Source organism: Cygnus olor, chromosome 19, assembly GCF_009769625.2.
Source record: "Cygnus olor isolate bCygOlo1 chromosome 19, bCygOlo1.pri.v2, whole genome shotgun sequence".
Lineage (NCBI taxonomy): Eukaryota > Metazoa > Chordata > Aves > Anseriformes > Anatidae > Cygnus > Cygnus olor.
In genome coordinates, this window is record NC_049187.1 from 3,532,344 (window position 1) to 3,545,961 (window position 13,618).

At 45.1% G+C, this 13,618-nt stretch overlaps 1 protein-coding gene across 3 annotated transcripts in view; it reads left to right on the top strand.

The window, feature by feature from the left end:
• Window positions 1-13,618, top strand: part of PAPPA (pappalysin 1) — a 235,384-nt gene that overhangs the window by 182,687 nt on the left and 39,079 nt on the right. For all 3 annotated transcript variants that reach the window (XM_040531640.1, XM_040531638.1, XM_040531639.1), the window contains exon 14: window positions 7,346-7,514. In XM_040531640.1, coding sequence (XP_040387574.1) covers window positions 7,346-7,514 — 169 coding nt within the window. The remainder of the gene's footprint in view (window positions 1-7,345; window positions 7,515-13,618) is intronic.

A 13,618-nucleotide genomic window follows, 5' to 3' on the forward strand; every position in this document is an offset into this window, starting at 1 on the left:
TGAACATAGAGCTTCCTGTGTCAGTCAAGGAACTAGACACTGAAATAAAGCCCTGATCCAAAGCCAGTTGAAATCAGTGGGATTTTTCCATCAACTACAGTACTATAGAGAGGAAAATTTCCAACTGGCCTTGTGGTGGGATCATTTTTGGTGACCACATCTGCTGTCTTCTTCTATAAAAGCAGCTCTAAGGGTATGCAAGATGCAGAGAATGTTGTGCGTTAAGCTTTTTAACCAGGAAACAGGTGGATGCCAAGTCCCTTAGCTGTCACCTGCCTTCTTTTTCCTTCATAATTTTATCCAGGTAGAACACAGAGAGAGGGATTTTTTGCATTTACCCTTACCAGGTCAGAAGCTGGGTGTGAGCTTCCTGCTCCCTGGGGACATCTGCTCAGGGTTCCCCACTGTCCCCAGCCAGGTCCAGCTGGGTCCTCTCCTTCTGCCTCCCATGGTTGTGTTCTGCCCGTCAGGCCCACTCTGAGCACCAGTCCCACACTGCCTGTCCTTCCCTACTCCCTTTTCATGCTGGTTGTGTTTGTTTAATATGATTTCTTTTTATTCATTTAATTTTTAAAGGAACTTTCCTTCCTATGTATAAGCATCAACTTTACCGCTTTCATTTTCCTTAGGTAAACATGGATATTTTTGCCTGCTTTTTGGCTTCTCTCTGTAAGAGATATTATTTCTCTCTCTTCGAGGAGAATTATTTTGGTTGGAGAGGATTTACAGCCAGATACAGGCACTTCTAGGCAAGGGTGCAGATTTTAAATATGTGAGGGAAAAGAAATATGTCGGTCCTTAAATGTTAGCATAGTTTTTATTTTGAGGGTGAATGGATCACTTCCATGAGTTAGGGACAGCTTAATAACTGAAAATAAAACATGTACTCATTCTTCTTTCTTAAAATATATATTACAGTTAATATTTTAAAAGAGAAAAAGGAGCTTGAATGTGAAAATCCCATTCAACTTTATAGGTAGTTGTCCTCAGTCATCGTTCGCTCTTTTGAAAATCCATTCCATCCTTCTGAAGACATTTATAAAGGGTTTTAAAAAATACTCTGTACTTTCCAGTTGTATTTTTCCAGTTGTTGGTTTTTTCTGCTGCAGCTGACGACAAGTTCTTTTTGTTTCAGCAAAAGTTTGCCTAACTGCTGGAGATGTGCTATAAAAATGACACACTTTATTTTCACATTGCATCCTTAGACCAGATATAGTGGCCCAGTTAGTTCGTCTCTTGCACTAGTTTCACACTTATACAGCTCAAATTTTTACACTTTTATTATTTTCTATTTAGCTTGTGGAGTGGATAGTGAAACTGGGTGTGCAGAAGCAGAGGTGTAATTTCCCACCCCACAGTCATTTGAGCACCATGAAAACCTGGTGCACTGGGGCTGCCTTTGACAGTTGTTCCTCAGAAATCAGGATTTTGACTTTTTTACCATGTAGGAAACATGAGCTCGGGGTGCCCCATCGCTGGCAAGGCAGTCCTTGTCAAGGGCTGCTGCTCCTGGGTGGCGTTTCGCGGGACCTGTCCCCTCCTCCATCCCCCCTGGTGCTGATTGCTCCTCTCATGGAAACCAGAGGCATCAGGCATGAAAACCCAGCCAGAAACCCCGGTTCAGCTGCCAGAATTGTGGACTTCATGAGTTTCTAGCTTTCTAATCCTCCACTAGCTCCATGTCTGTAAGAAGGTAAGCCTCCCTTCCCTAGGAGTGGGATGCTGCCCGCATCTCTCCAGCGTGCACACCTCACGTTGTGCAGCTCCTTGTGCTTTCTAGTTAGTGGCAGTGAGAAGCTTTTCCTTTTCTTTGTTCCATTAAATCTCGGCATAAACCCACTGTTACGGCTGAGAAAAGGCTTCTGCAGGAGAGGTTTTGGCTTCGCCTCTCCATAGCACAGCATAAGTGGGCCTGTCTGGGGGCTTCACAGCTGCAGGAGACCAGCACTGCACCAGCCCCAGCCCCACGCCATCTCCAGCCCTTGCCCCAGCCTCCGGGCTTTTGCCCTTCGCCACCCCAAACAAGCCCCGGGGAGAGGGAGCCCACTTCAGCCTCTTCTCTTTGTCTTCTTGTCTCCTGCTGTCAGCTTCTCCAACAAGAAATGATGAAGATAATCTTCAGCAGTGCAGCAAATGCAACCACCCTTTATAAGTTGGTTTTTTTTTTTCCTTTTTATACTGAAAAAACGTCTCCTCATCTCTTTTTTTGTTATTTAATGCAGCTTTCTCTTTACCGATTTGGCTGCCTTTCCCCTGCCCTGCGTTCTGTCATTAAGCACAATCTCTGTCAGCTTGCTTCTGGTGAAATTAATGAATTTCTCACAGAACTGTTAATCATAGAAGCTTTGGTCCGTGACATGTGTTATAATTCAATGGGTTTTTAACCTTCGCCCCATTTTGGTAATTGGCAAACGGCATCATTTGGCTTTTATTAAAGTGGAACGCGATGCCATTTCTTTGTTTGCCGCCACGCTCTCTGGAAGGGGGACCAGCGGGGTGGGCAGCGCGCAGGCACCCGGCCCTGCCTCCACGCTGGGAGCACGCATGGGGCTCTGAGGCCTTGTCGGCTCCATAGGGCCTGCAGGCGGGATGGCTCGTGCTGTGGGGTGCACTGGGAGCCCCCAGGGCCAAGGGCAGAGCCAGTGCCCCCAAGAGCACTGCCCCTGCCTCTCCTTCCCCACAGCTCACCTGGGGCTGGACCAGGTGTTTTCTGTAAATCTCAGGGGTTGCATGCTCTCCTGACCCTCTTGGTTTGAATTTAGGTTTTGTTGGGATCATTCTTGGGGTCGGATTCAATTGTAACTGCATTGAGGTCGCTGAGGGGGCCATAATGGTGGTGAGGCCACTCTGTTGGTCACCCTTGTGAACCAGATTTGAAGGCAAGCATGCAAAGGGAAAGGGTCTGATCCTTCTTCCAGTGGCACGGTCAGCATGGCTTCACCAGTCCCCGCCTTTCCCCAAGGATTTGGGTAGATTTCTTTTGAGATTTTTTGTTAGTACAAGGAGACCAATTTATTTCATCTGAAATCCAAAGAAGACAAGTTCATTGCCAAGTTTGCAGTTCATACCTTTTTTATTTCTGAAGCTACAAGAAGTAATGTGACTGGCAGCCTTTGCTTTTCCGAATGGTACTTCTGTGTGTGGATTAGAGAGAGAGAACCTGCTCTTGTCTTTACAGACCACCCTACAGACAGAGAGGATAAGCCCACTGTAAGGATACATCTGTTAGAAACACCATCAGAAGGCCACATGTGCATGTATTGTTTGTACAGTAACGTAGAATAAAACTTAAGGATGCTTCAGATCTGCAGCCCAGGCTGGCCTGAACTGAGGAAAAGGAAGTTTTTCCGATATAAACTAGGCAATGGTTGGAGTCATCTCATCCATAAGTGTATGCTTTATGCTTTTATGCTCACCTATGCATATATATGTGTCAGGGCAGTCGCTAAGGAAACAAATAATTAGGGCACTGTGTTAAGATGAGTTCTTGGAAAAGTGCTTGACCCCAGGGTTAAGAAAAAAATGTTTGGCTGCTGTAAGCTTTTCGAAGGAGGAAGTGCTGGTTTGTTTTTATGTGAGGAAGGAAGAGTTCCACTTAATTGTTACAATTTTCTATAAACATGTTAAAATACAAATGTTTCTAGGATTGTGTCACCAAGACCCCAATTTAGCAAAGCCCTTAGCTATTTGCTTACATCCCCCTGTAGTCAAATCTATCAGTGGGACTTAACCGTGCTTTTGAAGTTAAGCACATATTTAAGTGCCTTGCTGAACTGGGGCCAATATTGGCACAGAGAAATAAAGATTTAGAGGCTAATGACTGAGCTCATTTAGATTAGGGATGGGCAGAATGGATTTGAATAAAGTAAGAACTGGCTCAGAACTTCAGCCTACATGTGAAACTAACTCTGCTCAGGGCTTTTTACATCATTGAAATGGTCTGCCTTGATCTATGTTTTTAACGCAGTGCAGGCAGTGGAAAGTGTGCAAGAAATTCTCTGTTTCTTGCACTCAGCTTGGTGCAAAAATGTTGTTTTAGGGAATCATACGTTACTAGAGCAAGAAGAGGAACAGGTGAATCATGAGGTGGATCTAGTAAAATAAGCAATGTCAGAGAATATCCCAGGCACCGACACTTGATTCTTATCTATACCAATTAATGATACATGCACTTGCCTAGCTTTTGTCCAGACCAGATCATAATCTTGCAAGCAATTCCCAGGTGCATTTGGGGAGTCAGGATGACTTCAAGTAGGCAGTTTTGATGAAGTCACACAATTTTGATTGCAAGAAAAATGGGATATGCTGTCCCATGCCAGGAAGCAACATAAGTTATAGAAGTGATTTCATTCTCAGATACTCCATATTGTTTCTGTCCCAACGAATGCATAGTTTCTGGAACATGTGATGATTAACCACTGTTAAATGGCAGTACCCATGCAAGAGCTTCTGTCCACAGTTCTGTAATATGGATGTGATGGGTTCTTTGTCTAAATCTCCTACTTGGAGATACTCATTTCTCCTTAATTCTGCATTTGTAGAACTCAATTCAGGATCGTGACTTCAAAATTCATTGGGATTTATGGCTGACAGTAGCTGATACCAAATTGGAACCAGTAGCTAGAGAACCAGAAATATTTAAATTGAAAACATTTGGTGGCAGTGGTTGTTTTTTTACAAAAAGTGAATGGTTGTATTGTTTGTCACTGAAGTCATTCATATAGAGTTACAGACAGAGAGAGCTGCCCAGATGATCTGCTAACCGAGGCATAATCTGGAGCCTGGAGGGGGTGGCTAAAAATGTTCCCTGGCCATTTAAGAAGACCACAAGGGGACTTGTAAACAGAAAGAAGAACATCACAATAAGTGTTTCTTAATGCCTTTGTCTGTGGCGTTTCAGTTGTGTAGGACTTTTAAGCCCAGGCTTGTTCATCTGGTGTCCTGATCTGAACTCCAGAAACCGGATTCTTTCTCTCCTTTATGTTGATGGAAATGAAAGGCGATGCCATTTATTGCTGTGATGTTGCTCCAGATTTCCCTTTGTGCAAATTGCACAGGTTTTCTTAGGCTCATCCTTCCCTCTGAAGCCATTCAAGGCTGAATTCAGTGCTTCTTCAATGTCTTGAACACTGGTTCACGTAAGATATTAAATGAAATAGATCTTCTATTATTTAATTTTTCCAAGTTTTGCGCAAAAAAAGTTTTCAGATTTTTCATGTTTTGCAATGGCAGTCAAGGTTCACAATATGTGCTTCTGAGAATGGCTTGGCAATGGTGTTCATTTTTTACCTCAATGAGTCAACTTCCTTGTCTCTGGAGTGCTGGCATGGAAGGAACTCATATGGCAGCTTCACTGTCTGAAAAACTGAGGGGAACGAAATAGTGCTGATCCGTCATGTGCAGATGGAATTGGGATATGTAGTGAGGATTCAACGTGGCATCATTCATTGTTCATGCTCTCCCTCTACATCTCTCTGCAAGAGAAGACCAACTGGGCACTAGGATACGCCCTCCACGTATTCTTCCTGTCTTGTCCACAGACCTATTGATCAGTGAGTGAAAAGTGAAATTGATGGCAGTTTAAATGTGTAGGTCAGGCTGTGAGTTGCAGTGACTTGAAAACATGCATGAAACCCTTGGTAGGGGGGGATCCTGCTGTAGGCAGGATCAGCATATTCTGTGATGAGCACCACTTTTCAGTTGTACTGCTGGTAGACAGTGTGCTACTTCTATACGATGACATTGAGTTGGCCAATGTAGAGGCAGAATTCTTCTTCCTCAGTCCCATCAGCAGCAATATTTTGTGCAAGATGAGAAAACAGGGATCTGTTTGAATGTGAAAGTTATTTATAGGCCATCAAGCTCTGGGGAAGGGCCGCCACTGAACAAGCAACCTTAAATTACAAGCAGTGGGCACTTCCCTTATAGTGCTAGTCTGGGACAGAGAAATGAGTTGTAGAAGGACATAATACTGTCGTTTAATCTGATATACAGCCAAGCAGAGACATGTGCAGATGTGCTTCTCCATCAGTAACATGGGGATAACAACACCAGCCCAGGTGTCTCACAAGGGTGTCATGAAAATTAATTAGATAACGTCCGCACAGTGCTTTGAACACAGCAAAACATCAGGTACATGCTAAGTCCTGTGCTTAGTTAAGGTGGATGGGTTTTTGGTGGCTTTAACCTTTTTTTCTAGGAGACGGGAATATCTTACTTGAAAACCATTTCAAAATATGTTTATTGATGCATTGCTTTCTCTTCCTTCTGTAACTTTTGGTGTTTCAGGTTATTCCCTACCCACATAGATGATGAATTAAATCAAGGTTGACCCTCCTCCGAATTTAACTGTATTTAATTTAAATTTAGTTTTCCTTTCAGCAGAGGCATATCGCTTTGTAGGAATCTTTAGCCCCAGAAACTTTGCCTCGAATCCAGCAAAACATCTTTGTACATGCTTTAAGACTCCCAGCGTTTTCATTGCCCTTTAGCTAAGGGACTGTCCCCACACTCACATTTGACCATGTGCTATAATGGTTGACTCAGGTCATCAGAAGTGGTGAAAGATTTTGTGTCTACTAGACATCTCTGCGTCTACAAAAATAAAACCAAAACCTCTTTTTACAAGTTATGCTAAATGTTAGAATAATTCACTGTAGGGAGAGCAGTGAGTTTCCATCCAGGGAAACATTTTATGGATGACGGGACAGCAGCCGGAGAGATCTGAAATGACAGCATGCTGCTGAGCTTGATAAGAGCTTATCAACACAGCTACACAACTGATGTTTGGTGTTCCTCGTGAAGTGGAATAAAATGAATGTGTTGATTGCTATCGAGTTTCTCAAAGATAAGAGAAACCCGTCCTCACACGTACACACATGCACACACACTTATCACTAGCAATATAAGGCACTCCTGAATTCAGCAGAGATTTTAAATTGGATGGGGTATAAGGACTGCTCTTGGAGGGAGATTGCTCTCGTGGGATGGACAGATGCATGTTGGTACAGGAGTAGGAGGGCCACAGTGCTGTTGTTCGTGTTGTTTCTCCTCTGTGAATATTGCAGAACAGAAAGTAATTCTGCAGACTTGGCAGGCTCTTCCCTTTTGCCACAAGACCCATAATTTGCTTTCATTGTCATCACCGTTACCACTGTCCCAGTTCTTCCGAAGACAAAGCTAAAGGGTGTGCTCGTGGGTGACGAGCACTTGGCTGACCCGCAGTCGGTGTGCAATCCATTTACCTGCTGCCTGGCAAGTGACGGCTTTGTCAGTCATACCAGCTGCTCTTTCTCAATGAATTACAGGAACTGAATTCAAATGCCACTTCTTGTCTCCCATCCAGCTGTGTCCACTACTCCTGCGAAGCCACTGACTGCCAAAAGCTGGAGATCAAGAACGCGCTGCTGAACTGCACCGGTGGCGGGTGGTACGATGGTGCCCAGTGCAACGTGAGCTGCAAGACGGGCTACATTTTGCAAGTCCAGCGGGACGATGATCTCAGCAAGAGCCAGGTTTGTCCTGCTGGTTTTGTATGACCCACAAAAGAGGGATGAGCAAATGGGGGTGGAGAAGTGGAGAAATAATCCAGCCGAAAGCCCAAAATCTCAGCTCAGCCTTGGGACAGGACCTTATCCAAATACTTCTTTTCAGAATAGGAGCCGTCTGACTGTGCAAAGAGGTACTGACAGTCAGCAAATCTTACGTGTTGCCCAAACCTAGAGATTTTCAACCCAAAATGTTTAAATGTGTGTTTAGGCCTTCTCTGATTTCACTGGCTCTACTCAGCCAAACAGGGTTTCTTGGGTTGTTTTTTTGGAGGTGGGGTGTTTGTTTTTTACACAACCAGTTTCTGGGCAAAGTTCCTCATGTTTATTCCTAGTGTTGGGGCTAATGATATCTTAACTCCTTTGCAGCATTGCAGTCCATCTGCTTCCAGCCATACTCTGACACTGCAGAAATGCATGATATCCGCCGGGGGGAGAAGAGTCTAAACCTTTTTTCTTCCAACCAAAGCATCAAAAACCCACCCAGTGACTTGGATTGTGTTACCTGTCTTACCTACCCTATGCAATAATAATCCAGTCCCACAAATGCAGCCTGTCCTGTTGCAGAGAGTGGGACATGCAGGAGAACTACCAGTTTTCTTAAACATTGAGAAAATGTGTGTCCTTTGCCCTCGGAGGGATGGACAAAGAGTGCACATAGCATGGCCCAGCCTCAGCATGCTGCTTGGAGTGAGGTGCACGGGATATGGGGGTGTGCTGAAGGCACCCCAGTTTGTGCTTTCTGCTCTAGCAGTGCTGGCTCATGTTGTGACAGGGTGGTGGAGGCCTCCGCCGGCACGTTTCTGCCTGTTTTCGGGGCAGCACTCACATCTGGGGCTGGGGGCAGGCAGGCACTCTCAGCAGCCTGTCTGTATTTGTGAAATATTGTGTTCTTCATGAGCTCGCAGAGGGGGGAGACAGAGAGGAGGGGAATGAGTCAACCCTTTCAACTCAATTACAAAACAAATACAGGACCCCAAGAGCTGGGCCTCTTCCATCCTAATTGGCATCAGCACCAGAACCCCAGCTCCAGCTGAGCATTTTTACAGAACAGAAAACAAGTTCTCAAATGAGCCTGAATGGCTGAACCAGGAAATAGTTGGAAGGGAGCTGTACATTGAGCACACAGGAATCCAAACCCAAATAAAACAGCCTAAACATGTTTCACCAGCGCTCTGTTATTTAAATGCAAAAAGTACCTTTGGGGGCAGCTCAGCCAACTGTATTTGGTTTTGCTCAGAGAAGTTGGGTTTCAGAGCCTTGATCAGATTCATATGACAGGAGTGGAGGATTTTAGCACCCCTAGCTAATGTGATTCACTGCCTATTACAGCATGCTTCCTCTCATCCTGATCTACTATTGCACTTTTTGTCAACTTTTTTTCTCCCAATAAAAACCGTGAGGCCTATGGATTTGTTTGCTCTATGCTGTGCAGGGAAGGAGCGAAGCATCTTAAAAATATCCATGGCCAGCAGAGCACTTCAAACACGTGCTTTAGGAGTTTATGCATGTGCTTCAGAGATTTGTTGAATAGGAAAGGACAGTTTCTTTCGATATCATCCTGTTTAATTTCTTTGTGTCAGGTGCTTTTAGCCAGAACCTGTGGAACATGCATGCAGGAAATGAATTATCCAAGCAAGTCTGGAATCCATGGTTTGGATTCCTTGTATTGCATTGTACTGCATTATATTGTGCTCCTTCCACAAATGCTTCCCAGCTTCAGGTCTTCTGAACAGAAGCATTTGGAGATGAGCTAGGACATGTAGATTGTTATCTGTGGTTGGAGGGACTTCATTCTGTGACTGAGGAGCTTTGCACAAAGCTGTTTTTTGTTTCACTGTTTTCATTCTGTTGGATATTTGTCGTGATTGACTGATTTGAGGGACTAGAGCTACTTTTTTCTCACTTAGCTTTCAGTCCAGAGGGCTGCACAAGGACGAAGGAAGGTGGTTTTGCACATGCTAATGTTTCACACTTTTGGGTAGGAAGGGGACTGAGGAGAGGAGGAAGGTCTCAAAGAGCAGGCTGAACATCAGTGGCCCATGACCACTACATGTTGGTGGGGATGACTTACACACCAGTGAATATGCCCTGGTTTAGCATCTGAACCACATTTGTCTTCTGTATTTCACTGGAAGGCAGAGAAAAAAGATGAACAGAGAATTAAAAGCAAACTTTTCAAAAGCACCTCAGAGATGTAGGGGCACAAGTCACATTTCAAATCAGTCTTTTACATCTAAGGATTTTTTGAAAATCATCCTGACAGTTTCTGCACTTTTTGGCCTCTGTCTCTTCTTGAAGCCACCATTTTAATAAGTCTTAGGTCAAAAACTTCATTCATCTTTGCTCTCTGAGAAGTTCCTGCTCCCAATCCTGTTAAACTCCATAAAATCACCAAACCCTAAAAACATCAGCACCATGTGCAGGAGAAGCTGTTTGCTTTTTTTTTTTAAAAAAAAAAAAAAAGCAGAGCTGTTTACTCTCTCTTGGGCTCTCTCTCATCGTCATTTAGGGACTTAAGCAACAAAAAAATGGGCTTGCATATTGATGGGGCCAAAGCCGTCATGTATCTTTTTTCACAAAGAAGATCTTGGGATGTTCTCATTTTCGCCCAATGTCCTCCCACCCCCCTGACAACTCCATTGCTCTTTCTTCTTTTCTCCCCCCTTCCCCTTTGTCTTTCATTGCCTTCCTCCCCCTTGTCCTTCACTGAAAGCCCTGCTCATTCAGTTACTTGTTGTCATCTCTCCTTGAAGCTACCACCACTGCTGCTCTGGTCAAGAGGTGTTATTTAAAACCCAGCAGCTCCCTAATGTTGTGCAAAGGCATCATCAATCATGCCAGGAAAAGAAAGCACGGCTCATGTGGGTTCAATTAGAGGCACAGTAGTGGGCAGAAGTGGAAGAATACTTAGAGGGGAGGGCACAGCTGTTCATTTTTAAGGAGAGGAAACTTCACACGTGAAGCATCGCTTGAAGAAGGAGCCGACTGGGATCTTGGGCAGCAGGAAGGAGACGTGAATTCTCCCAAGCTGTTAAAAGTCCCAAGAAACAAATCTTTCTGACACCAGATTTGTTAAAGTTTGCATCCTCTTCACTGTATTGCTCACTTTATCTTTTTTTTTCTTTTCTCCTTCTTGTCCGCCCTCCCTCCTTGCGTAAGCCTCTTTTGGAAGGCAGAACATGAAGGGAAGCGGTTACTGTGATGCCAGTCAAAGCAGCACAAAGTGCCCAAAGTGACAGCTAATAAACCAGATGAGAAAACCAAGTGCTTCATGTGGACCGCTGTGAGCTGGGTGACCTTGTCAGATCAGACAGGCGAAACAGGCACGTGCCCGTTCAGGCTTTGGATAGGAGATCTGCAAAGGCAGGCGCAGATGCTGCCACAAAGACCTGATGCTGGATCTGAAGGCAGAGCTGCTCAGGCTGAGTTAATTGGAAATACCCCATGGTCTGCCAAGGCGCTGGGGTGAGCTGAGTCCTGCACAGCAGCCTGGGGTCCTGCACCCAGGCACTGCAATGAGCCCACCCTCAGGTGGGACACTGCAAGAAGGAGAAGCTGTAAGGCGGTGTGATCTGCAATAATTTCTGTTGTCCTCTGCACTAAAGGCATTAGTCCTCTGCATTGTGGGGAGGCTGGCTCTGTTATGTTCCACTGCAGAAATGCATGCACTCCTTTTCCTTGAAGTTGTGCTGCTGAGTGATAGACATGTTCTAAAATGTTTCATTATTATGTCTGACCTTGAAAACCTCAGCTTCTATCATACAAGTGTGGAGCAAATTACTGGAAAAAGCTGAGAAGCCAGGGTCTTACCCACATGGGCTATGCATCTCTGTGGGGGAATGGCCCTGCCGGAATGCCAGGAAGAGGAAAAGCCATGTGGGTCTGGAAGAAGGTGACTCTTCCACTCTGGTTAGTGGTTTTGTTGGGAAAGTACCATGGAGAGAAAAAAAAAAAAAAAAGAGTTGAAAATGGAGTGAAGGAGAGTAATTTTTTTTGACATCGTGGTCTAGAACAGCAGCAGAAATAAAGTGCAGCGTGGTATAGCTGTAACAAGGGATCCCTTCCAAGGAGGGTGGCCCCAGGCATGCTGCATTTCCAGCAGGCTGTCAGCTAACAAAGACCATGCCCTCCCAAGTGTTAGCTTGGGCTAAGCATTCTTGTGTTCTGTAAGGTGTGGCTGTCATGCACAGATACTGCTTCTGTTTCAATTTTTGAATTATATTCTGGATTCTGAACTTGAGCTGTTTATTTGGTTTGCTGTAGAGCAGCATCTGATGTGTAACCCTGTCATTAGGGAAACTCCCTTCTGCACCATACTGTGCTTCAGCAACTGGTATCAGCCAGAAGGAGCAATCATTTATTCCTAAACTAGATCACACCAAGACTAATAAGTGAATTCTTGGAGTTGAAGCTCCTGTGCCCAGAGTGGAGCCAGCATGCAGCAGGATACAGTGCAAGACCCACGTCTTTTCCTTAATGTTTGCATAGCCCCTGTCATCAATAGCTTGGTTTTGTTTTAACCTCCTGCTGTTGAGGTGCCCAGCAGCCACAGTGCTGGAGCTCTGGTCGATGACAGCATCTGCTAAGGGAAATGGAGGCTTTGCTGTATCCTGGAGCAGCCCAGCCTGGAGTGCAAATGTGGTGGTGATGCTGCTATGTGTATGAATTATGAAGACATGGAAATATGCTCTCATCCTTTCTCCTGTGGTCATCAGAATTACACAGCAACTTCCTGGAAGCACAGGCATCTTCAAGCCATCATCTACCTACAGAAATGTATTTTTAATCGTGCAAATAATCTGATAAACAACAAAGAATTAGTAGCCAGGGGGGAGCAAAATGGCTGGGAATGAGAACGCGGAGTGTCACTTCACCTAAGCGCTCTGTGAATCCCCAAATGTGCTACTCTAAATTTGTAGAAAAGACACTTTTTCCATCAGCAGTGCTCCCTGTTTAAATAAACTGCGTGGTCTAGAAAAGGGGTTTTGTGCCCACTTGGGAAGTGTCCAGTTTCTCAGCTCTGGGACTGCTTTTTCCATTCTGAATGCAACCATATATCAAAGGGAGACAGGTCTGAACTTCTGTTGAAACCATTAGGGTGTTTTTGCAAAAAGGGAATCCAGGTCCCTTTGATGTGTGCTAGAAAAATTCCCCTTCCTTTTATAAAGCTAGATCAATGGTTGGCGGTGCAAATCTCCTGTGAGCGTACCAGCCCTGAATAAAATATTCCCTGGGGGCAGAGGAGTGCTGCTGTATGACTTGGTCAGATTCCTTGCCGGTATCTTCCCCTTCCACAATATCTTGTGTTTGGGTTTCTCACATTTCACTTTCTGTTGTCCTTTTTTATTCTGGTATGGGGGGAAGAGTTCTGCTTTCAGATTCTTCACCTCTGATCTGTAATCATTTTCTCTTTCTAATTAGAAAGCGGATGTGTTGTTTATTCTGTTCTCTTTGCCAGCATCTGTTTGTCCTTCAGTCACCCAGTAAATTCTTTGTCTTAGCCTTGAACAGGTGGCTCCTTTGCCCACCGCCTTCCCACCCCACTTCTGACTCTCTTTCTCTCCTCCTAGCACTTCAGGATTTCAGTCTACTTCACTGTTTGGATTATTCCTCAAATCCAGAGAAGTGTAGCTTCTGTGTAGCTATGCCAGTATTAGGGCATTAGGGAAGTCAGAGCACAGGTGCTAATTCTGTATTTGACCTCTCATAAAGAGTTTCTGGACCAAATGCCAAGTGAACGTATGGGCAAGATGCTTTGGGGGTCTGTCCGTTGCAAAATCCTCCAGGAAAAAGTCTGTCTCTCAAGCGTGCGTGTCCCTGATGCCAGCGCAGCAGGGCCCTGGTTTCCTTTGGAGGCCCGAGGCACTCTGGTGCTAGCAGCCGAAGCAGCAGCACAAGGCTCCACAGCCCAGGCCGCTCCCTTGGCACTGACGAGGCCCAGGCCCAGGCCTCCTCCCAGGGGCCGCTGACACCTCTGGGGAGAGCCTCAGACACGAGTCCCGGCCGGCTTCACACCAGGTTGGCTTTCACTTCAAACCCCAGAGTGAATTCAATGACTCAGAAACACA